At 43.5% G+C, this 27,467-nt stretch overlaps 1 protein-coding gene across 1 annotated transcript in view; it reads left to right on the top strand.

Moving 5' to 3' along the window:
• The window catches only part of LOC141162056 (uncharacterized), a 539,567-nt gene that overhangs the window by 94,583 nt on the left and 417,517 nt on the right, over positions 1-27,467 (top strand). Inside the window, exons 11-13 of the mRNA XM_073647724.1 lie at positions 2,900-3,082; positions 3,239-3,391; positions 18,027-18,171. Coding sequence (XP_073503825.1) covers positions 2,900-3,082; positions 3,239-3,391; positions 18,027-18,171 — 481 coding nt within the window. The remainder of the gene's footprint in view (positions 1-2,899; positions 3,083-3,238; positions 3,392-18,026; positions 18,172-27,467) is intronic.

Here is a 27,467-nt window from a genome sequence, read left to right on the forward strand (position 1 = left end):
ACTCGGACAATGGAGAAGATGGCAAAATTAACTTCTCCATCTTCTCCATTGTCTGAGTTCACAGATGTCGGACTGCCTTCACAGTCTACTACGTCTGGGTGTCTGTCTCCGGTAGGTGTATACACCAGAAAATAATTCACACTCTGTCACACCATTCTAGTCTTTGGCCTTGTCGGCGCATACGCCCGAAACCCGTTTTGCAGAGAGTTCGGACGTAAGCCCCGACGGGACCAACGAACGGGTGCCAAAATGCAGTGTGAAAGCTCCCTAATATGCTCGTGTGAGTGAGCCCTTGGACACAGAATTCCTAGTGTGCATTCCTAATCAAAAAATAAGTTACATAAGACTTCAACTCCCGACCTGAAATTGCAGCCACAGTCACACCCCGTGGAAGTCAATGGAACTAATGCACAACATCCCAACTGACAAGTCTTTCTTTAGCTCAGATTAGAGTTTGAGCATGGCATCAATGATTTTTTTTTTTACTATGGTCAAATAATATTTTTTATATAGAAAACAGCAAATAAAGACTCAAAATATGCTCTGTTTTGAAAAAAATAAACTAGTTTTACAAAATAAAAAGTCCAGTATTGTTATAATGTGTATAACTTCCGTGGTAGGAGTTGTCATCCACAGCTTGAACAAATGTGTATCGCACTTACTAGAGATCAGACAATAACCCATTCTGGAAGGTTTTGTTTCTTTATGTATTTTATGTTGACATCTCGACTTTCTATGACTCATTGCCTTTGACATCTTGTGCGTATTACAATACTAATTCTCTTAAGGTCAGCAGTATAACTTAGGACAGCTGAAAATAATTCTATACAGTTGTTCAGAAGAATTTTCCATTTGATTATGTGTAAAACGAATACAGTCTGCTTCTCATCCCAGCTGCAGCGATGACATTTCATACATTTGTCATTTAAAGGGACAATACGCTCATCATGTACTACTGGTTTTACCAATACACATTACCAGTGCTACTTTACATATTCACTATATGGTTGAATATATGTGGTCATCTGACCATCACACCTGTATTTATACGCTGTAATATTCCGATTGCTCTTTAATTTTGGTCTAGCCAAAACCCTGAAAAAAACAGCCTCACATTGTACCCTTGTCCACATCCCTCCATATTTTACAGTAAGTTTCTATTCTGAGGCTGAGCATTACCCACTCCCAGTTTTCAGCCATCAGACTGCCACGTGCAACATGATTCATCACTCCAAGAACATGTTTCCACTGCTCTGAGGTCCAGCTGCGGCATGCTTTGCACCACTCCAACTCCTAGTTGCTTCGACTTCACAAAAAAGACACTTTATGGGGTATTCTAAAGTTTGTAAGTTATCCCCGATGCATTGCATAGGAGTTAACGTCCTAATCACTAGTGGTTCGACCACTGGGACCCTCACCGATTCCGAGTACCGGGGCTCTGAGCCCAGTGTGAATGGAGCATTGGTCAACCATGCACACTGCCATTCCATTCATTCTTCATGGGTCTGCCGGTAATAGCCAAACACTCGTCTTGGTCTTCGTCACTCCTATAAGAATGAATGAAGTGTCAGTGCGCATGATCAACCACTGCTCCATTAAAATTGGGCTCAGAGCCCCGGTAATCAGAAACAGTGGAAGTCCCACTGTTTGAACCATCAGCGATCAGGAAGCTAGCCCCTATCCAATGGTTTACAAACTTTGAGAATACTCCTTTAATATTGATTGGAGCTAAGATCAGAAATTGTACAATTGGAATTGTGGCAAAGTTGGAATCTAAGGAAATATTGAAAGTAATTTTTCAGTACAACCCATACTACTACAATTTGTATTGATGGAGTATGCATAACAGTTTACATGAGGTTAAGGATCTGTTTGCAACAGATGTGGCCTAAATACGCGAAATCAATAATTATGATAGGTGCATATATACTATTGTCCAAAAGGTGTATTGTTACAGTTAGTGACATACCTGTATCAGGTGTAGGGGAGGTTGTAGCTGCACCTTGGCCCTTTTTATATACAAATGAATACTTCACTAGTATGATCCCTCACAAGTTTTGAATGTAATAAATGGATTTGATCGATATATAGATATGAGATATATATTAGATAGATAGATATGAGATATATATTAGAGAGATAGATAGATAGATAGATAGATAGATAGATATGGGATAGATAGGTATATACTGTAGATAGATAATGGATTGATAGATAGATAATGGATGGATAGATAGATATGGGATAGATACATTAGATAGATACTGTAGCTAGATACAGTATATACTGTACATAGATAGATATGAAATAGATATATAGATAGATATGAGATATATATATTAGATAGATAGATATGAGATATATATTAGAGAGATAGATAGATAGATAGATAGATAGATAGATAGATGGCACCATGGATACAAATTGGCAGATAAATGGAATACTAAACATGGCTGATGATACTTTAATTCCTAAATCTACTGTACACTTGCTGGATATATATTTATACCCAAGGGACACTTTGTCACAAGACATTTTTAACCAAGATTCTTTAAAATTCCTTTAATAATTCACCATTAAACAATGGTATATTGAAATAACATCTTAAGAGGCGCTTCATATGACAGATCCGATTAATGCAATGAACTAATAAAAGTATTATTAAAATTAAATAAATTAAAAGTATATAAAAAAATATAAATAAAAAAAACCTAAATGAGGTCTTGAGTATAACCAGTATTGTTTAGCATATTAATGAGTAAACCAAAGACAATCTTATGAAACCTAATATATGACTTGGGTACAGGCTTGGATTGATTCCCTATGAAAAATTTTCCCTGGCAGGAGAGTATGGGCATTTTTTTTCACAATAGCATAAATTATGGATTGTGTATTCTAGTTTTTGCTGCAAGACCCAGGAGCTGGACTGAGTGGGTACCTGGCCATCACCTCCATGGTACATCACTTTTGCTTGGCCAATAGAGCCTGTCATGAACTCCTGGAAGTACAAAATGTAATAAATATTTTGCAAGAACACCTGGGAAATAACTGTTCTGCACAAGAGCCTGAGGAAATCCAACAGGTACGTGGTAATGTGAGGATGGGTATACATTAATAAAGCCTACCAGAGAAGCCTGATTGTGATTTTTATACATTGTAATACTAAAATGGAATCAGACGAATTATTACTTTGGGAGTTTTGGAATCTTGGATTATTTTGTTTCCTCTTTCTGTCTAGATGCAGGGCTTTTTAAAAGCTATAGGAAATGCAGGAAGAGCTGCAAGTTCATTAATACCTACACTTAGCTTGTGCGCTCTCTTGAAAACCAATCCTGAAAGTACAAGGCTGGCCGCGGTTGATGCATTCAGGAGGATTCCCTGCTCCGCTAATGTAAGTGTCTGTGAGAGTCTATAAATCCTTTGTTTTACACCACATTCTTGGTTCACAAAGATGCCTTGATGTCTATCTCCCATTTTTAAACAGCATTTCCGCTCACTGGCATAGCTTGGGTTGGGTGGGTGGCAAGGCAAGTATTTTGCTCTCCCTAACCTGTAAACCATTAGCAATCCCTGATTCCTTACACCACTATTGAACCCCTTATCCTCCAAGCACAAGTATTCCTCCAGCTGTGTATAGATGGCTACGTGCGGCCTCCTGCTGTGTATAGATGGCTACGTGCGGCCTCCCGCTGTGCATAGATGGCTACGTGCGGTCTCCTGCTGTGTATAGATGGCTACGTGCGGCCTTTTGAGGACTAACTAATCCATCTGCAGAAATATCAGGCAGGCAGTGTATATAGGCAGTCAGGCAGGGTATATAGCAGACTGCAGTGCATATAGCACAAGAGGCTCCATTTCAATTCTGCCTTCTGCTGCTGTTAGATATTTCTATACAAAGGCACAGGTCTCAGGGGCCAGGAATACTTTTCTTTGGATCTTAAGCCTCATTATTTGCTTAAAAAGCAATCCAGAGAACACCGTTTTTCTGCGCCATTTGCTTGTTGGCACTGCAGAATACAGCCAGGTTCTTTCCATATTACAGCGCTAGAAATCCAGTTATTTAAAACTGTGTTTTCTCTGTCAAACGGATCACATATACGTTGTCAGAAAATACTGCCATTTCTGGCCTCCATTAAAAATTTCCTTTAGTGTGTCAGTGAAGCAATTCAACCTACTTATGTACAGGCCAGGTATTTAAAACTCTGTTTTCTCCGTCACACGGATCACATATAAGCATAGGCGGATTATAATGAGGGCAATCTGGGCTACCGCCCGGGGCCCTGGAGCTCCAGGGGGCCCAGGGCTTCGGGGGGTCTATGGCCAGATTGCCCTCATTATAATATGTGCGGCGCCGTGGCACATACCGGCAGACAGTGGCGGGGGGGCCCCCGCACGTCACGCAATGCGCGCTGCACTGCTGCACAGGAGAGAAGCTGGTGTGTGAGTGTGTGTGTCTGTATGTGTGAGTGTGTGTGTGAGTGAGTGTGTGTGAGTGAGTGAGTGAGTGTGTGTGTGCAGGCAGATATCATTGTGTGATGTCTGTTTATATGGATTTTTGTGTTTCAAATGTGTTTATGCGTGTATGTATATGTCTGTATATGTTTGTGTGTGTGCCTGACTGCGTGCGGCCTCCCACTGTCTCAGGGGGGGGCGCCGTGCGGCCTCCTGCTGTGTGTAGATGGCGCCGTGCGGCCTACCGCTGTGTATAGATGGCGCCGTGCGGCCCCCCGCTGTCTATAGATGGCTACGTGCGGCCTCCCGCTGGGTATAGATGGCTACATGTGCTCAATATTAAGCCATACAATTAATATAAGGCTATGTACCCACGATGCAGAAATGCTCCAGATTTTTCCTGAGCGTTTCTGCATCTCCCTGGCAGAAAAAACGGATGCGGATTGTAAATGCGGATTGTACATGCTTATTATACATGTGGTTTTCCTGCCAGGGACAAGTGGAAGTGAAGCGTTCTTCACATGCATTTCCGCATGCGGGTTGTCAATTTTAGTATCACTTGGAAAGTGCTTGACAACTTGGTCACACTATATAAATCCATGCAACCAGCATGGATTTATATAGTGTGACCGTAAAAGAATGGTAAAAAATAAAAAATAAATATATACTTACCTTCTGATGGCCTGCCAACGTGAGCGGTCGCGTGACCCGTCACATGACTAAATGACGTCACCACGGGTCCTTTAGTCTACCGCGAGCTGCCGGCAAGCCAGGACGCATCGGATGAAGACACCGGGGGCCATCAGAAGGTAAGTATAATATTTATTTTTTATTTTATTCTTTTTTTTACAGGTTCTATGGTACCCGGATCCGTAGGAGAGTCTCCTCTTCTCCAGACCCGGGTACCATCCGCACATTGAACCGCATGATAGTCGCATGTGCACATGTAGTGATGCGGATATTATGCGTTCCAGTGCAAGTCAATGGCGGCGAAAACGCAGCGCTTCCGCAAAATAATTGGTAGTGCTGCGGATTTTTCCGCAATGATAATGCTCAGCGGAAATTTCCGCAGCATGTGCAAAGCACATGCGGATTATCATTGTGGAACATGGCAGGCCTTCTACCAAGCATTTTTTAATCGTTTCTGCAGCGGAATTGCTGCTGCGGAAACACTTAAAAAACGCATAGTGGGCACACAGCCCAAAAAAATATTATAATTAATCTATTAATATTGTGCCAAGTTAATTTCAACGTGAACTATCACATGATCTATCACAGGGGATCATGTGACATGTGATACATCAGGTGTGTGTGTGTGTGTGTGTGTGGGTGTGGGTGGCCCACGCCTTCTAAACTGCCCGGGGCCCTTGCTACTCTTAATCCACCCCTGCATATAAGTTCACTCCAAACTCAGTCATTTGTAGTGAGCGTGGAAGATACTGTCCTCCATTTAAAATGGGCAAGGCACGTGGCAAGGGACGGGGAACTGGACGTGATGGTAGTGGTGCATGCAGAGGCCGGGGACAAGGCAGTGGGCAAGCCGAAATTGTGCCACAACAAACACTCACATCTTCTCGCCTGACCTTCCTGTCCCAAATTCTGGGGGACCGCAGCCTACCACTATTGAACCCAGAGCAGTGTCAAAAGGTTGTTGATTGGATAGCGGATAATGCTTCCAGTCACTTAGCCACCACCACCACTACCACCCTGTTTTCCGCACGGTCAAGTCTCAGTAGCTGTGAGTCTGGACCGCATATTCCTCACCCTGATCCTCCTTCCTCCCACCATGCCAAGTGCCCAGAGACAACTGATCCCACACTTGGACACTCTGAAGAGCTGTTCACTTTTCCATTTATAGATTCAGGCCTCTCGCCCGGTCCACTTGAAGCGGGGCAAGAGGAGATCGCGTGTAACGATGCCCAAATATTTGAGCAGCCACGGTCACACGAAGGCGACGGTGGGAAAGTGTCACAAGAGGTGCCCGATGATGAGACACAATTGCCAGAAAGTCAGGAGGAGGACCAGGGTGCGGAAGTGGAAGATGAGGTGGTGGATGATATAGTAACTGACCCAACCTGGCAGGAAGACATGCAGAGCAAGGACAGCAGCACACAGGGGAAGGGAGGCAGATCACCCCAACAGGCAGGAAGAAGCAGTGTGGTGGCCGCAGACAGAAGGCAGGCAACCGTTCCCCATAACACCAACACGAAGGAAGTTGCCAGTACAACTGTTAGATCTTCCCGAGTCTGGTTGTTTTTTAAAGACTCTGCTGATAACCCCCAAAAGGCCATTTGCACCACCTGCCAGGCCAGCATCAGCAGGGGTGGCAAAACGACCAGTCTGACCACCACCAGGTTGTGGGCCGAACCCCATGGTCCAGGAATAGTGTCTGCAGGTGGCACCATTGCTTCTTCCGCTGTTGTGCATGCAAACCAATCCCTTGTCCATGGTGCATGCGAAGATGCCTCCTGCCCTGCACCTGTCGTTGCACACTCTGAAGTAGCAGCATCAGGAACCACGTCCATGTCCTTGTCCCAGCGCAGCGTTCAGTTGTCCATACCCCAGTCCTGGGAACGCAAGCGCAAATATGCAGCCAACGCCCCACAGGCCACACTACTAAATTCTCACATTTCACGACTTCTTGCGCTCGAAATGTTGCCTTTTAGGCTCGTGGAGACGGAAGCATTCCACAACCTGATGGCGGCGGCCATCCCTCGATACTCAGTCCCCAGCCGCCACTATTTCTCCCGGTGTGCCGTCTCCACATTACACAAGCTCGTGTCCCAAAACATTAGAAGTGCCGTCAACAACGCTGTTACTGGTAAAGTCCACCTAACCACGGACACGTGGACAAGTACTTGTGGGCAGGGATGGTACATCTCGCTGACGGCACACTGGGTTAACATAGTGGAAGCCGGGACCCATTCGGACCTTGGGATGGAACACGTCCTCCTGACGCCAAGGATTGCGGGCCCTAGGTCAATCAGGGTTGCCCCCACGGTCTACAGCTCCTGCACCTCATCCTCTTCAGACCCCTCCTCCTCTTCAGCGTCCATCTCCAAAATGACCACATCAGTCACAAGCTGGAAGCACTGCCTCGGCCAAGCGGCAACAGGCTGTGCTGAAGCTAATATGCTTAGGTGAAAAACCGCACAATGCTGAAAAGTTGTGGACAGCTCTGAAAGAGCAGGCAGATCTGTAGCTCACACCACTAAACCTACAGCCAGGCATGGTCGTCTGTGACAATGGCCAGAACCTGGTGGCGGCTTTGAGGCGAGGCGAGCTCACACCCGTACCATGCCTGGCCCATGTGATTAACCTCGTGGTTCAGCGGTTTCTCAAATCCTACTTGGAGCTGCTGGATCTGCTTGTTAAAGTACGCCGCCTTTGTGCCCATTTTAGAGCGTCAGCTACAGCTTCCGCCGCCCTTGCCGTGTTTCAGCAGCGTTTGCAGCTTCCGGCTTACAGACTGGTGTGTGATGTCCCCACAAGTTGGAACTCTACACTGCAGATGTTGGGAAGGATTTGTGAACAGAAGAGGGCAGTTGTTGAGTACCAGCATCAACAAGGCCGTCTGTATTCTGTTCAGACTCCACACATAAGACCTCAGAAGTGGACATGGATGTCAGACATATGTACCATCCTCCAAAACTTTGAGGATTCCAAATTGATGGTGAGTGGCGATGACGCCATAATTTGCATCACCATCCCGCTTCTCTGTCTTCTGAAATGCTCTCTGCTCACAATCAAAGAGGATGCATTGCTGGCGGAGCACGATGAGATGGAGCAAGGAACCATACAGGGTGATTACACACAGCCAAGCCTCATCTCATCCCAACATGGATTGGGTGATAATGAGGAAGAGCAGGAGGAGGAGGAAGGACAGGAGCTAGTTTCATGCACTACAGACGGTACTACCTGCACCGCTGTCATACCGTCTGTTCAGCGTGGATGGCCAGAGGACAGAGAGGAGGAGGAGGAGGAGAGCATGGTCAGTCATCTTCTTGGTGAGGACACAGAAGTCTTACCTGTTAGTAGTTTAGTAGTCTGGCACGCATGTCTGAGTTTATGTTACGCTGCCTTTCCCATGACCCTCGCGTTCTCAAAATTTTGGATGACAGTCATTACTGGTTGTTGACACTTCTAGACTCATGCTACAAGGAGAACTTTATATCTCTTATTCCTGAGGCAGATAGGTCTACAAAAATGGGGCTGTACCAGAAGGCCCTTGTTGCGGAACTATTAAAAAAATTACCATCTGAAAACGCTGGCGGCAGAGGGCACACTTCATTGGACAACCAAGGGGTACAGGCGAGAGAGACACAACTACAATCCAGCAGAGGCAGGGGAACACTGTCAAAGTTCTGGGAGAGTTTTCTCAGACCCTCCCATCGCACAGGCCCTGAGGCGTGGGGTACTCTCCCAAGGAGGGAAAAGTTTTGGAAGATGCTTGCCGACCGTACCAACGTCCTCCGTGATTCCTCTGTGCCTTATAATTATTGGGTATCCAAGCTGGATACGTGGAATGAACTGGCTCTCTATGCCTTGGAGGTCCTGGCCTGCCCTGCCACCAGCATTTTATCAGAGCGGGTTTTTAATGCCGCTGGTGGAATTATAACTGATAAGCGCATCCGCCTGTCAACTGAAAATGCTGACAGGCTGACTCTTATAAAAATGAACAAATGCTGGATTGGGCCAGACTTCTCAACACCACCGAATGATAGCAGCGTAACATAAACTCAAATCCAGTGTCTTCTCTTGGGAGGTGTATTCCCATGCACCTTTTCACACCCAGACATGGGTATACGCTACCTGATTTTGGCTATTTGCTCTTGTCCTCCTCCATCTCCTCATCCTCCATCACCATATCACCAGGGTGACCGTGGTCCATGATGCAACACCCACATTATTTTTTTAAAGGGTGTTTATGATGCCCGTAAAAAAAAATAATTATACAGTATGTTCATGTATACCCCCCATGGGTAAATGTTTGTCAGCCCATACACTTACGCAAACACTTAAGCAAACGAAGGACCATAAGTGTTTAAAAAAAAAACAAATAAGACGTGGTTAGAACGCAATATGATGACTAGAAAGGTACAATACTTTATTTAAATATTTTGAAAAGACACACATAGTATAAATTTCATGTTTTAACAGACATAACATGGGCAGATGAGGCTACAGAGGGTAGATAAAGACATGGTTGGTATCAAATTTACACTGGACCTATAATAGGTAACATAGTCTAACCCATACTATCCATTGATCACAGCAAACGTGTGCAGCAGAAGTTATAGTAACATAGGTCATGTGACCTGTATCAGGTCAAAATGTAAACAGTCATCAAAATCCTGCAACACACAGAAAATACAAGTATCACATGGATAAGGTTAAATAAGACATACTTAGTAGAGGTAAAAGGATAACCAACAGTGCCAGGGGAAGCCCCGACACGTGTTTTTGGGAGAGGGAGGTTTTCGGTGGCGAGGCCCCGGCCGCAGCCCATGCGCAGTGCTGGCTTCATTATATTGATGACATTCTCATTATTTGGGACGGATCGGTCCCCGAGCTGGAGGAATTTATCTCCTTCCTGAATGTGAACGACTAAAACATCAACCTCACTTATAAACATCATCTGCAAAGCATTGACTTCTTGGACATCAAGATTTCAATTCATGAGGATGGTGGGGTAGGTAAATTGTTCAGCCATTGGACTCACTGCATACCCTATAACTGTATAGCAGACTCTCACCTTTCTAATGGGAATTTGTCGCTACTGTGGCCCTGCTCTGTGTGTCTTTAAATTCTTAGTGGGGTTTTTCCTAAAATTGGTCAACCGTTGGACTCACTGCATACCCTATAACTGTATAGCAGACTCTCTCCTTTCTAATGGGAATTTGTCGTTACTGTGGCCCAGCTCTATGTGTCTTTAAATTCTTAGTGGGGTTTTTCCCAAATTTTGGCAGCCCTTGCAGTCACAGCATGGGCATTACCATTATAGGAGACCCGCTCCTTTATAATGGGAACATTTTTTTTACTGAGAACCTCCTCTATGTGTCTTAAAAGGGGTATTGGGTTGCGTCCAAATTTTTGGTAGCCCTTGCAGTCACTGGATATGCAATAACAGTATAGGAGACCCACTTGTTAATAATGGGAACAACAAAGCATAGCCGGCTGATGGCTCTCTAACAATAGCGAGGGCCGACTGCTGGCCCTTTAAGAATAGTAAGGGCCGTCTGATGGCCCTATAAAAATAGGCTTTATGACTTTCAGAGTCCCTCCATCATAAATAAAGCAGGATGTGTCTGATGATGTGTCACATACCACATTGCCAGATAAGGTTGTAAAATGTTAAAATGACATTTCCCGGTGAATGCATTTGTCTTAAAAAATAACGTAAAAAAAACAAAACAATAGGAACTTTCTTTAGTATAAAAAATAACGTCACCAATTTAACCTCAATTAATCACATTGTTCAGCTCCTGCACCTCCTCCTCCATCTCCGAAATGACCACATCAGTCACAAGCTGACAGCACTGCAGCACTGCCTTGGTCATGCGGCAACAGGCTGTGCTGAAGATAACATGCTTAATGCTTAATTGATAAACCGCCCAGCACTGCAGAGTGTTACGCTCATACCCGGACTGACTGGCATGAGCGTGGTTAGTGGTCCCACTGGGCCACGAACCGAGGAGTGCATGGAGGGGCGTGACTAGGGGCCTCGCCAGATCCGACCACGAACACATGGCGGCTTAATCGACTCCGTGGTCTGAGGAGGGACGTGGGAGGTGGCCCAGCTGCTACTCCAAGTCAGACCCCGATCACAACTGTTGAGCCACACTGGGGAATGCAGGAACGGGCAGGCACGGCTGGTATGCAGACAGGTGGGTACTGGCAGGCACGGCTGGTATTCAGACAGGCGGGTACTGGCAGGCACAGCTGGTATGCAGACAGGCGGGTACTGGCAGGCACGGCTGGTATGCAGACAGGCGGGTACTGGCAGGTATGCAGATAGGCGGGTACTGGCAGGTAGGAAAGCAGGCTGGATAGGGACCAGTACAGACTGGGATACATGCACAAACCGCAGGTGCGGAGGACAAGCGAGGCAGAACAGAGCAGAGCGAAACCGCAGGTGCAGGCCATTGTCCAACTCTGTATTCATGAAATTAAATGCGCCAAGAAAGATGTGTGTGTGTGTCAGAGCACCACCGACAAGTGCGAGTTGATGTTGGACGGGCTGCCATTGCTTCTGCAACAAGCTGCATTAGAGTACTTCTTGGGAGAAATGACACCCAGCGTAGATACGGTTTCCCTCTATGCCAGTCCTTTCACCGAGCTAAATACAACTCTCAGAAAAAAACCTGTGGACTGGCTCCGTACCGTCCCTGGCCACATTCACCTGTCCACGTGTTTGTGGTTAGGCGGTCCTTCCCAGTAAGTGCACTGGGGAGGGCACGGGTAATGTTGTGGGACCCGTGCTTGTGGATAGCGGAGACGATACAAGGTGAAATAGTGGTGGCTGGGGACCAAGTATGGATACCCGGCCGCCGCCGGCATGAGGTTATGAAAAGCTTCCGCCTCCACAAGCCTAAAAGGCCACATTTCAAGTGACAGCAGCTTTAGAGGACTTCCTGGGAGAAATGACTGCTGGGTAGATGTGGTTTCCCAAGTCCTTTCACCAAGCTAAAGAATATAGCTGTGCTGAAATACAACTCAGCAAAATAAGCTGTGGACTGGCTCCGTACCATCCCTGGCCACATTCACCTGTCCACGTGTTTGTGGTTAGGTGGTCCTTCCCAGTAAGTGCACTGGGGAGGGCACGGGAAATGTTGTGGGACCCGTGCTTGTGGAAGGCGGAGACGACAACGGGAGAAACAGTGGCGGCTGGGGACCGAGTATGGACACCCGGTCGCCGCCGGCATGAGGTTATGAAAAGCTTCCGTCTCCATGAGCCTAAAAGGCCACATTTCAAGTGCAAGCAGCTGTCAAAAAATTTGCAATATAGTATTGCAGCCTGTGGGTGGCTGTCTGCATATTTGCGCTTGCATTCCAAGGAATGGGGTAGGAACAACTGAATGCTGCAGTGGGACAAGGACGTAGATGGTGATTGTTGCAAGTCTGCAACGACAGGTGCATGGCAGGAGGCATCTTCGCATGCGCCAAGGATCACTTATGATGGGCACACTTTTAGGCAGTGACCTGGGAGTCAGAGATGCTTCCAGGGGTCTTCCCCATGCTGTTCCCATGTCTTTTCAGCACTGTATGCATGTGTATGATGATGTGTCACACACCACATAGCCAGATAAGGCTGTAAAATGTTAAAATGACATTTCCCAGTGAATGCATTTGTCACGGTTGAAAGCAATGCAAAAGTGAAAAAACGCATCAAAAACGCAACGTGTGAACACAGCCCAAGGTGTGGAGGAGTATTTTTGGTTTTGGTTATTTATTTTGCCTTATATACAAGCCACTACCCTAGAAAGGATGTTCCTTAATATATTTCCCAGGAAAATCCATTTTGGTTTTATTTTTGTATGTTTTATTGTGAGTCTGTAAAAGTGGCGTAATACTCTGCCAACGTTGTTGACAGCAGTGACCTGGAAGTCAGAAATGCTTCCATGGGTCTTCCCCATGCTGTTCCCATGTCATTTGAGCACTGTTCCCATCGATTTGGGCAATTTTTAGGCCCTCTGCAGACCGCCGGGGGGAGCTGCCTGAAAAATGCTCGAGTTTCCCATAGACTTATATTGGGCTCGTTGCTCGGGTCGAGCACCCGAGTATTCCAATTTGCTCGACCCGAGCAATGAGTACCCGAGCATTTTAGTGCTCACTCATCACTAGTACAGAGCTTTATGAAATATGGAACATCACTCAGCTCAGTCACAGCAGGAAGATGTTTCCTCTGACGGTGACAGCGTCAGTTTGAGTCATTGTCCTGCACAATTCTCCTCCTCTGCTGCCATAACAGTTACTCTTTTATATTTCAGACTTTCAATTCTATCAATGACACTTGTCTTTTCTGCTCCTTAGTTGTCGAAGCAACAGCACTTTAGGGGCTAAGGAAGATATTTCACAACAACAGCTTCTTCAAGTTAATTTATTGGATGAAATTATCAATCAACATTTGTACTTAGATGAGATGTTGGTGGATGAGATGGAGGACATGATTCAAACACCTAGCTGTGTTGGTGGCTTTTTCAGCCATGGTGGCAATAGCAGCCAAGGTGGAAGTGGCAATCTTGAGTCAGGGCAAATCTAGAAGTGGGAATCAGGAGTAGGGGCAAGGAGCTGAGGACATTTCCCACACTGAGACAATTGTTATTTGATTCGATGATGATAATGTTGTTGATGATGTTGATTTTGATGGTAGTGATGATTTTTGTGTGGTGGACAGGAACTGGGGTGATGAAGAGGCGGTGAGTTGCCATTAGAAAAGTAGGGTGGTGACATGCACGAAAAAGAGCAAAGCTGATGCTGTTTCACATTGTTTTTATAAATATTCAAACCACCTTCTTGGGGTTTTCTTTGGAGTGTGATGTTCAATGTAATATTATTAGGGGGTTTTATTGCTGTGCTGCCAAAAAAAGTTGTGCCATGACTTAAGAAGTAATTAATTGCTTCAACGATCATTCATCATAATCCCCAATTTTTCTGTGAATATGAGATTTTTTTCGCTATTGATTGGTGTAAATTATCACTGTGCAAGATTGGGCTCCTGCAAAGGGCTGGAACTAAAATGGACGGTCATCCTCAAGTCCTGACCCCTGCTTATAAAGATGCATGGTTAAAAAAGTTTTTCGTGGGTCACAGACCTAGTCAGGTGAATTCTTAGTAGGCCCCTGCACAAGAAATTGCAAGAAATATTTTTTCAAGGCTTTTCAGTATTTGCTATTAAAATAGAAATTTTAGGAAAAATTTGGAGAATTTCAAAAGATTCGCTCTTCTCTAATGTCAAATTATTAGTGATGGTCCTTGAAGAAGTCTCACAAGAAAGAAGTGGGCGGCAGCTCATTCATTAGGATAGTTAGTCTGTAATGCACATATATAATGGTAGTAAATGTTTAATATTCAAGACCAGTGCCTTTTACGAATATAGACTAGACTAGCAGCTACTGTTTACCAGACTAGCAGCTATACATTTAATAGCTTTTTGGGATTATCGGCAGCCAGCTAGACGTCAAAGATCTATTTCTCACTGTTAGGGATGAACGAACCCAAACAGTAAAAGCGTGTGTGGTACCGAATCCTTAACACATAATTCTTACTTTATGTCTGTTAATATTTGTGTTCAGCAGCCTAATAAAGCTTGTTGAAAGTTTTAAGACTATGGGCACTTCCGATCCCATCACAACCTTGCCAAGCAATGACATAGCTGTGATTGATCGGTGCGACACGTGACCTGGCCTGACAGTGTAAAATAAATAAATCATTTTTTTTTACAAAATGACGTGTGGTCCCCACTATTTATATAACCAGCTAAGGGAAAGCAGACAGCTGTGAGCTGGTCTTATTATGCTGGGAAGGGGCCAATATCCATGGACCTTCCCAGCCTATTTATATCAGCTCCCAGCTGTCTGCTTTGCCTTTGCTGGTTATTAAAAAAATAGGGGGATCCTAAAAAGCCCCCCTTCATGTTGGCAAAACATATTTTGGAATCCCATCCTTCTGCTCATTTGGGAGTTTCATTTAAGAAGAATATATTGGAATCATGATTATCCAATGAAGGCTTATTTATTGTAACTGGAACACATCTTGTTTTAGATGCAGTGTCCAATAGACTGTAATAACATAGCAGACCCAAGAATTTCACTGGCACAGGGTTAAAGGCTTGGAGGAATGCTGAAGAATTGTATAATGCGCTAGAGACGTGCCAGCAGGATATCTCTACATGCCTCTCTCCTCACGTCTCATCCTGTGATCTTATAGGAAGATATCACTGAAGGTTTCACAGTGGGAAATGCCTAAAATATCTTGCAAGCAAAACAGAAAGAAAAAAGATGGCAGGCGGTCCTATCTCTTCTAAGCTAAAGTCACACATCTGTATTTATTTTTTAAAGGACAGCACATTGATCCAATATGGATGGCATTCATGTGCTGCCCGCCAGTTACATCAAGGACCCATCCATTGACATGCGAGAGTTTGGGCTGTGAATTGGACCAAACTTGGACACGGCTTCGCTTACTTTTTGTGGACTAATAAAACGGAAATGTGATTGTGATGAGTACATTTGTTATCCACAAAATGCATAGAACAAGTATGCAAAACTCGTAAGCCTGATTGAGATTTAAAGGGGTTGTCCCCACGGCTGTAGTTTATTATAAAAAAAGAAAGTCAGGCTTTACTCACCAACCCCTGGTCCATCGCTGAGTCTCTGCTGCTGCTTCCGGAGATTGGTATTGGCTGCAGCGCTGATATCACATCAGCAGCACTACAGCCAATCAATGAGCTCAGAGGCTATGAAGTAGGTGTTTCGTCTACATGGACAGCTCACTGATTGGCTGATGAGCTGTTGACATGACATCAGTAACAAAGCCAATATTGGATACCGGGAGAATCGCAAGAGACTGAGTCCTGGACCTGGGGACAGTGAGTGAATCACAATTTTGTTTTTTTATGACAAACTGCAGCAGGGATTTTTTGAAAAGGGACAACGCCTTTAAGGGAGAGAAGTACATTTTTACTGTGCTAATACAAACACTGCTGTGGTAACTATCCCGTCTATCTCATTACCAATGCTTAATCAATGTTCAGCATGGTAGGAGGTTATTAAGGCTGACGTCGTATTATTCTCCCCAGTTGTATTGCTGCAAAAATGAAAGATTTCCCCAGCAGCGGTACCATAGGAGAAATAACTCATTGCATGTTAGTCATTGAAATCATTGGGCCATCCGATTATTATTTCTTTATAGATGGACACTGATCCTGCTACTTAGAGAATAAAGGACCACTTTTCATTACTGAATAGAGTATACAATATGTCATCTTTTTCTACCATACATCCCCTTTAAAGGGAATCTGTCACTAGGTTTTCGCTACCCCATCAGCATAATGTAGGGACAGAGACCCTGAATTGCTGTGACGTATCACTTACAGGGCTGCTTGCTGTAGTTTTGATATAATCTATTAGTTCTCTGAATACTGAGATCTTTATAACCCCGCCCACACCACTGATTGGCAGCTTTCTGTGTACACTGTGCATAAGCAGAAATCTGCCAATCATTGGTGGGGGCGGGGTTATACAGAGCTCATGAATATGGAGAACTACATGGCAGCAGGTTTACTAGGTTTACTAGTTCTTTAGTTATAATCTCCTGCTCATTAAACAGGGATGTTATCAAAACTATAACAAGCAGTCCAGTAAGTGACACATCACTGGAATCAGGGTCTCTGTCTCTACTTCATGCTTGCAAAAATGTTGTGAAAGAGCAGAATGATATAGTGACAGAGACCCTGATTCCAGTGATGTGTCAGTTACTAGGCTGTGTTTTCCTGTTTCAATAAAATCAGTGTTTATCAGTAGGAGATAATCACTAGAGGACTAGGTGTCTCATGACATCTGGTCCAACCTCACCCTCACCACTGATTGGCAGCTTTCTGCCTATGTACAGTATACACAGAAAGCAGCCAATCAGAGGTGTGGGTGGGGTAATACACAGCTCAGCATTCCGAAATCTGAGAAAAATGATTCTATCACGACTACCGCACCTAGTAAAGTAAGTGACACATCATTAAAATCAGGGTCTCTGTCCCTACATCTGCTATCAGATTACATAGCAAAAATCTGCTGACATAGTCCTTTTAACTACCTACATTTTTTTAATAACTTGCATTCTACTTAAAAAAACAAAACAACAAAACAAAAGAAGCAAATATTTTCAGTGAACCACAGCTAAGGCTCAATTCACACTCAGTGTTTTTATATGGCAGGATTGTTTAAAGGAGTCCTACTAGATATATAGCTAGACATTCATAACTGCATGCCTTCACAGTTGCATTCATCTCCCACTGATTGCATAAGAAATAAATAAATTACAGCACGACATACTGTATCTTTTGTTTGGTATACAGTTATATTGAAAATAGATGTGTTCTTTGCTTTTTTTTACCTAGCCAAATCAGTTCTCATACTTTGCACTGATGAGGGGCAATACCCTGAAACACCATTGTTGAAAATTGAAATTTTGATTTGGCTTTTATCCTAAGTCATACCTCAAGACTCGTTAAAGGGTCAATAATGACTTGTAGGATTGCAGCCTCCAACAGGTGGCGCTATAGAGTTCAAGTCCTCTTCATCTCTAAAGAATCAATTTGCATATTGCTTTTTTTTCGGAATCCTAATGTATCTCAGTTAAAGAAGAATACCAAATACTGTCTATGGGCTCTATAGTGGATATAGGGAGAGTTTTCATGGTACTTAAGTGTACCATAGACATGGTGTAAATCAATCTTGTTTTTACCCATAGTCACTTGTAATATCATCCATCACTATTTACTTGTAAACACGTATCACAGATTACTGATGTATCGTATTCTCGGATTTTAACCTGAGTTTCACCTGTTCGTTTGTTAGCGGGACACATTATTTCAGCTATACCTCGACCTAGAAGAGTCAGAGGAAATACGGATTGCGGCATACTATACTGCTATGAAGTGTCCAAGCCAAGAACTGATACATTTAGTGCGGCAGACACTCCGACATGAGACATCAACACAAGGTAAGCCCAAAAGATGAAAATACAGTCCACGTGTCTAGAATGTGTTTCCGCTATAGACTTAAAAATTCACATCCCAGCCATGGACTCGCTGTTCAAGCCATGTCAAGATTCACTTATGGTAATGTTTATTATCAATACTGTATTCCAGCCCTTCTACAGGGATGTTACTATTCTCCTCATTAGCTTAGCGTTCTCACCCGCCAAAAATCCCTCTGCCTTGCAAACTGTGTGCGCAAAGTTCTTAAAAAGGAATTTGTCAGCAGGTTTTTGCCATGTTGTTTGAGAGCAGCATAATGTAGGGGCAGAGATCCTGATTCCAGTGATGTGTGACTTACTGGGCTGCTTGCTGCAGTTTTTCTAGAATCCTTGTTTTTTCTGTTGTAGGTGTAGCAGTGCTCAGAATGCTGAGATGTGTATAACCCCGCCCACAACTCTGATTGGCAGCTTCCCGTGTGCACTGTGCATTGTGAGCAAACTGCCAATCAGTGGTAGGGGCGAATTTACACAGATTAGCCTAACAGCAATGCACGTGAGACCTAGTCCTGTAGTCATATTCTCCTGCTGATAAAACACTGATTGTATTGAAACTACAGCACACAGCCTAGCAAGTGACACATCCCTGTAATCAGGCTGTGTTGCCCTATATTATGCTGCTATCAGATTAACACTAGAACTACCGGAGGGGTCATTTTGACCTTTTTGCTATTTATTTTTCTCACAATTTCTAAACTTTTAACAAATGAGTTCTGAATTTTTGTGACTTTTATTTATTCATGGTAGTGTATATTTTAGGGCACAAAAATGAATTGTATTTTTTTTCCGGGCCCCAGATTTTACAGTTCATACCTATAAGTACCGAAGGGGTCAATTTGACCCCATACATACTGTAAAAGTAGTAGTAGCAAAAACCTGCTGATGGATTCCCTTTAAATGCTCAATCAAATTAATTGCAATAGGAAAAAAAAAAGGATATCAAAGCTTTGTTGGTCTTATTTGTCCATCAAAACTTTATATAATATGTATATTTTTATTTTATACAACTTTTCCCACATTAGCCTAATATTGCTGCTACTTAGACGGGTGTTTTGTTCATCAGCAGTGGAGGGATGGAGCAGCTCCTCATTTTCTGCATTATACATTAGTTGTTTTTTTACTAGTAGTGCCTCCCTGAGCCGACAATAACCGATGTAAGACATTGGCCGTCACAAGCTGGCATGCCAAGCTAGTCATTAAAATGACAAATGTGCCAGCTATCAGCGCTATGTGCGCATTTCATGCCTGTGGCTGTTTGAGAGTTTTTAATTAAACAACCCCTCCCCCACCTCCTCCGCTCCCATGGAAAGTATGATTTTTATTAGTCTGGATTTAATAGTAAGACTGCCTTCCAAAACTGAACAGTCTGATTATACCTGGAGGGTAAGCCACTAAGAAAAATTACGAATGGCAAGAATGCCACACATGTAGGCTGGATCCTCCATGTAAAAGTATTATAGTAAAAAGTCATAAAACATGGTTGAATTTATGCCATTTTTGTTGGCTGGTAGGCAAGATTACATCACATAGAAAGTGTAAAGTATCTTATTGAAAGAGGAATAAATTGTTTTGATGTGAATATTCATACTGTTATTTTATTTTTGCTAAAGTACAAAAAAGTTGACAAATTCATAGAATATGCCATAAATCTAAGATTGGCGCAGATCTGACCACTTAGACCCCCATCAAAGGGCCTGCAGTGCTTTTCCAAGTGCTATGACAATTTAGCTGAATTCACAACTACATAGCTCAGTACCGCTGTATAATGTTCAGCTTGCTGCTGCTGCTGGACATTATAGCAAAAGGTGGCTACTTTGAAGAACCTAGAATATAAGACATATTTTCAGTTGTTTCACACTTTTTTGTTAAGTATATAATTCCACATGTGTTAATTCATAGTTTTGATGCCTTCAGTGTGAATGCACAATTTTCATAATCATGAAAATACAGAAAAATCTTTAAATGAGAAGGTGTGTCCAAACTTTTGGTCTGTACTATATATATATATATATATATATATATATATATATATATATATATATATAAAATCATATATATATGTATGTTCTTTGTCCACTGTAAAGGATATCAGAAAAACAAGTGTATGACATTTTTACTTGCTGGTAAATTCATGCACCTTATAACACTATTAAAGGAGTTGTCTGACCTTAGGCTACAAGCATACAGTAACTCTATGGACTGCAGACTTGTTAAGCCTCACAGCGTGTACAATGCGTGTTGTGTGTGTACAATGCGTGCTCACAGCGTGTACAATGCGTCCTGTACCGGCACCAGGAATGGCTGGACATGTGACAGCAAAGTATACGATTTCCATATTTTTAGCCACATTCCAACTAGACTTATTCGGTCTCACTCAATTCACTTGCATTGAGCGAGGCTGCGTACGTCTAGTCGGAATGTGACCACATGTATGCAAATCGCATATTTGCGGTCACGCGTCCGCCACACTCGGCGCCGGTACAGGAGAATCCTCACAGCGCGCAGACTAAGGCCTCCTTCACATATCTGTGTTTACAGTATGTGTGGCATCCGTTTTTTTCTCGGATGTCACAAATAGCAATTATAACCTATGCTGCTTTGCACATGTCCTTGTTCTTATACGGACCAGGGGTCCGTGTATACACTACACAGAGACATGTCCGTTTTTTTCCAGCAGCGTGGATCACAAGGGCCAATACAAGTCTATGGGTGCATGTAAAACACGTACAGCACACGGACGGCATCCAAGTGCTGTCTATGTGCTGTATGCGTTTAACATTGCAAAGTATAGGAGAAGCGTTGACATTTCTTTTTCTTTTGCCGTACTGGAAAAACACTGATGGCACACTGATCCAAAACACTGATGGCACACTGATCCAAAACACTGATGGCACACTGATCCAAAACACTGATGGCACACTGATCCAAAACACTGATGGCACACTGATCCAAAACACTGATGACACACTGATCCAAAACACTGATGGCACACTGATCCAAAACACTGATGGCACACTGATCCAAAACACTGATGACACACTGATCCAAAACACTGATGGCACACTGATCCAAAACACTGATGACACACTGATCCAAAACACTGATGACACACTGATCCAAAACACTGATGACACACTGATCCAAAACACTGATGACACACTGATCCAAAACACTGATGACACACTGATCCAAAACACTGATGGCACACTGATCCAAAACACTGATGACACACTGATCCAAAACACTGATGGCACACTGATCCAAAACACTGATGACACACTGATCCAAAACACTGATGGCACACTGATCCAAAACACTGATGACACACTGATCCAAAACACTGATGACACACTGATCCAGGACACTGATGGCACACTGATCCAAAACACTGATGACACACTTATCCAAAACACTGATGACACACTGATCCAAAACACTGATGACACACTGATCCAAAACACTGATGACACACTGATCCAAAACACTGATGGCACACTGATCCAAAACACTGATGACACACTGATCCAAAACACTGATGACACACTGATCCAAAACACTGATGGCACACTAATCCAAAACACTGATGGCACACTGATCCAAAACACTGATGACACACTGATCCAAAACACTGAGGGCACACTGATCCAAAACACTGAGGGCACACTGATCCAAAACACTGATGACACACTGATCCAAAACACTGATGACACACTGATCCAAAACACCGATGGCACACTGATCCAAAACACTGATGGCACACTGATCCAAAACACTGATGGCACACTGATCCAAATCACTGATGGCACACTGATCCAAAACACTGATGGCACACTGATCCAAAACACTGATGACACACTGATCCAAAACACTGATAACACACTGATCCAAAACACTGATGGCACACTGATCCAAAACACTGATGGCACACTGATCCAAAACACTGATGACACACTGATCCAAAACACTGATGGCACACTGATCCAAAACACTGATGGCACACTGATCCAAAACACTGATGACACACTGATCCAAAACACTGATGGCACACTGATCCAAAACACTGATGACACACTGATCCAAAACACTGATGACACACTGATCCAAAACACTGATGACACACTGATCCTAAACACCGATGGCACACTGATCCAAAACACCGATGGCACACTGATCCAAAACACTGATGGCATACTGATCCAAAACACTGATGACACACTGATCCAAAACACTGATAACACACTGATCCAAAACACTGATGGCACACTGATCCAAAACACTGATGACACACTGATCCAAAACACTGATGACACACTGATCCAAAACACTGATGACACACTGATCCAAAACACTGATGACACACTGATCCTAAACACTGATGGCACACTGATCCAAAACACTGATGGCACACTGATCCAAAACACCGATGACACACTGATCCAAAACACCGATGGCACACTGATCCAAAACACTGATGACACACTGATCCAAAACACTGATGACACACTGATCCAAAACGCTGATGACACACTGATCCAAAACACTGATGGCACACTGATCCAAAGCACTGATGACACACTGATCCAAAGCACTGATGACACACTAATCCAAAACACTGAAGGCACACTGATCGAAAACACTGATGACACACTGATCCAAAACACTGATGGCACACTGATCCAAAACACTGATGACACACTGATCCAAAACACTGATGACACACTGATCCAGGACACTGATGGCACACTGATCCAAAACACTGATGACACACTGATCCAAAACACTGATGGCACACTGATCCAAAACACTGATAACACACTGATCCAAAACACTGATGACACACTGATCCAAAACACTGATGGCACACTGATCCAAAACACTGATGGCACACTGATCCAAAACACTGATGACACACTGATCCAAAACACTGATGACACACTGATCCAAAACACTGATGGCATACTGATCCAAAACACTGATGACACACTGATCCACAACACTGATGGCACACTGATCCAAAACACTGATGACACACTGATCCAAAACACTGATGACACACTGATCCAGGACACTGATGGCACACTGATCCAAAACACTGATGACACACTGATCCAAAACACTGATGGCACACTGATCCAAAACACTGATAACACACTGATCCAAAACACTGATGACACACTGATCCAAAACACTGATGACACACTGATCCAAAACACTGATGGCACACTGATCCAAAACACTGATGGCACACTGATCCAAAACACTGATGACACACTGATCCAAAACACTGATGACACACTGATCCAAAACACTGATGACACACTGATCCTAAACACCGATGGCACACTGATCCAAAACACTGATGGCACACTGATCCAAAACACTGATGACACACTGATCCAAAACACTGATGACACACTGATCCAAAACACTGATGACACACTGATCCAAAACACTGATGGCACACTGATCCAAAACACTGATGGCACACTGATCCAAAACACTGACACTGGTACTGTTTTTTCCATACTGGTATTATACGGATGTGTAAAGGTGGTCTAAGGCTGGACAAACCCTTTAATGAATGCCCCCCTTCATCTTCTATAATTTTTCCTAGCAAATAGTCACCCCATGTAATATTATGTGGTAAAGTAGAGATCGCTGTATATAGAGTCATCATGTTGATTCACAGCTTTTAAATCTCCTAATTATGAGCGAAGAGAGAAGCAATTTCTGGCTTGTGAGTGCGAACTAAAAATGTTCATCTCTCACATTTACTGTGACACTGATAATAAAGAACGGCAAAGTTATTGCCCTGTCCATGCCAACTCTTGAGTGCTCTAATATTAAAATATAGTTTCAATCTAGGTGTTGGAGATAGGTTTCTTTTATGAATTTAAAGGGTACGAGTAAAAATTCTGATAGAATATGATAATGTGTTCCTTGCTGGAATTTTATTGTTCTTTTTTCCTTTAACTGCTGAATTCTATATCTGTAAATGGATGAGTCGTTAACACTGGTGTCTTTTACCACTGGAACCAATGGCAACCAGTATATGTGGTTTGTTCTTAGAGCCCCTATACACATTAGATTAATGCTAGCTGAACTCGCCAATATCAAAGGGTTTGGCTGACGATTAAATGTGTATGGGGGAACTGGCCTACGGATGGTCGGGAGAGATGTGGATTGGGCATGTACTGCCAAACTGATTGTTCTCCCTGAAATAAGCCACCGGCTGTCACGTCAGACAGCGACTTTCTCATAGAGAACATGGGAGAGCTCGGCCATATCATCATAGAACTAAGCAACAGTACATGTGAAAAAGACTTAGGTATACTAATAGATCATAGACTGAACATGAGTCAACAGTGTGATGCAGCAGCAAAAAAGGCAAATACAATTCTGGGATGTATTAACAGAAGCATACAGTCTAGATCACGTGAAGTCATTATCGGTCTTTACTCCTCTTTGGTCAGACCTCATCTGGAATACTGTGTACAGTTTTGGGCACCACATTTTAAAAAAGACATAGACAAACTGGAGCAAGTTCAGAGAAGAGCGACCAGAATGGTGACTGGTCTGCAAACCATGTCCTATGAGGAACGGTTGCAGGATTTGGGAATGTTTAGCTTGCAAAAAAGAAGACTGAGAGGAGACTTAATAGCTGTCTACAAATATGTCAAGGGCTGTCACATTGTAGAAGGATCATCTTTATTCTCTTTTGCACAAGGAAAGACTAGAAGCAATGGGATGAAACTAAATGGGAGGAGACACAGATTAGATATTAGAAAAAACTTTTTGACAGTTAGGGTGATTAATGAGTGGAACAGGCTGCCACGAGAGGTGGTGAGTTCCCCTTCAATGGACGTCTTCAAACAGAGGCTGGACAGACATCTGTCTGAGATGATTTAGTGAATCCTGCTTTGAGCAGGGGGTTGGACCAGATGACCCAGGAGGTCCCTTCCAACTCTACCATTCTATGATTCTATGATTCTATGATTCATTCTGCCGACAGCCATTTAATGTGTATGGCCAGCCTTACTCTCCATAAATATACTAATGCAAATTAACCCTTAAAAAAATTGGCCCTATTATGTGCATGACATGGAAATTTAGAGGGCTTCTTGTGTTCACTGTGCTCTATTGATTTTTTTGTTACTTTTTTTCTATATATATACAGTACAGACCAAAAGTTTGGACACACCTTCTCATTTAAAGATTTTTCTGTATTTTCATGACTATGAAAATTGTACATTCACACTGAAGGCATCAAAACTATGAATTAACACATGTGGAATTATATACTTAACAAAAAAGTGTGAAACAACTGAAAATATGTCTTATATTCTAGGTTCTTCAAAGTAGCCACCTTTTGCTTTGATGACTTCTTTGCACACTCTTGGCATTCTCTTGATGAGCTTCAAGAGGTAGTCACTGGAAATGGTCTTCCAACAATCTTGAAGGAGTTCCCAGAGATGCTTAGCACTTGTTGGCCCTTTTGCCTTCACTCTGCGGTCCAGCTCACCCCAAACCATCTCGATTGGGTTCAGGTCTGATGACTGTGGAGGCCAGGTCATCTGGCGTAGCACCCCATCACTCTCCTTCTTGGTCAAATAACCCTTACACAGCCTGTAGGTGTGTTTCGGGTCATTGTCCTGTTGAAAAATAAATGATGGTCCAACTAAACGCAAACCGGATGGAATAGCATGCCGCTGCAAGATGCTGTGGTAGCCATGCTGATTCAGTATGCCTTCAATTTTGAATAAATCCCCAACAGTGTCACCAGCAAAGCACCCCCACACCATCACACCTTCTCCTCCATGCTTCACAGTGGGAACCAGGCATGTAGAGTCCATCCGTTCACCTTTTCTGTGTCGCACAAAGACACGGTGGTTGGAACCAAAGATCTCAAATTTGGACTCATCAGACCAAAGCACAGATTTCCACTGGTCTAATGTCCATTCCTTGTGTTCTTTAGCCCAAACAAGTCTCTTCTGCTTGTTGCCTGTCCTTAGCAGTGGTTGCCTAGCAGCTATTTTACCATGAAGGACTGCTGCGCAAAGTCTCCTCTTAACAGTTGTTGAAGAGATGTGTCTGCTGCTAGAACTCTGTGTGGCATTGACCTGGTCTCTAATCTGAGCTGCTGTTAACCTGCGATTTCTGAGGCTGGTGACTCGGATAAACTTATCCTCAGAAGCAGAGGTGACTCTTGGTCTTCCTTTCTTGGGGCGGTCCTCATGTGAGCCAGTTTCTTTGTAGCGCTTGATGGTTTCTGCAGCTGCACTTGGGGACACTTTCAATGTTTGCCCAATTTTTCGGACTGACTGACCTTTATTTCTTAAAGTAATGATGGCCACTCGTTTTTCTTTACTTAGCTACTTTTTTCTTGCCATAATACAAATTCTATCAGTCTATTCTGTAGGACTATCAGCTGTGTATCCACATAACTTCTGCACAACACAACTGATGGTCCCAACCCCATTTATAAGGCAAGAAATCCCACTTATTAAACCTGACAGGGCACACCTGTGAAGTGAAAACCATTTCCGGTGACTACCTCTTGAAGCTCATCAAGAGAATGCCAAGAGTGTGCAAAGCAGTCATCAAAGCAAAAGGTGGCTACTTTAAAGAACCTAGAATATAAGACATATTTTCAGTTGTTTCACACTTTTTTGTTAAGTATATAATTCCACATGTGTTAATTCATAGTTTTGATGCCTTCAGTGTGAATGTACAATTTTAAAAGTCATGAAAATACAGAAAAATCTTTAAATGAGAAGGTGTGTCCAAACTTTTGGTCTACACTGGATATGTAAAAATTAAAAACCCTTTTAATAAAATTGCATCATGATTATTTATTGCTTGCATTTATGTATTGAGAAATTATTCCCAGCTGGACAAGCTACTGTGGCGCCCTGCTGCGCATTGGTGCCACAGAAGCCAGAAGGGTGCATGGATGGACTACTCCACAAGAGGCCCTCACACATTCACACACCACCACCCTACCACCTCAGACCAGCAGAGGGAGCCCGTTAGGGATATATATATAGGGAGGGTGGAGCCTGGCAGCTCCGTTAGAGTTTAGAGTCAGACAGAGAGAGTCTGAGAGCGTGCTGACTCTCAGAGAGCAGTGAAGAGGCAGCATGCTGGCTGCTGTGCTTAGGCGAGCCAAGGCCTACAGCACGTGTGAGGGCCCTGAGTGTGGCCGAAGGCGAGAGGAGAAGGAAGAAGTAGCGAGGGGGCAGAGGAGCATACCAGGCTCACCC

This window comes from Phyllobates terribilis, unplaced genomic scaffold (assembly GCF_046119375.1).
Source record: "Phyllobates terribilis strain yellow unplaced genomic scaffold, ASM4611937v1 Scaffold_9__5_contigs__length_417890890, whole genome shotgun sequence".
NCBI classification, from domain to species: domain Eukaryota; kingdom Metazoa; phylum Chordata; class Amphibia; order Anura; family Dendrobatidae; genus Phyllobates; species Phyllobates terribilis.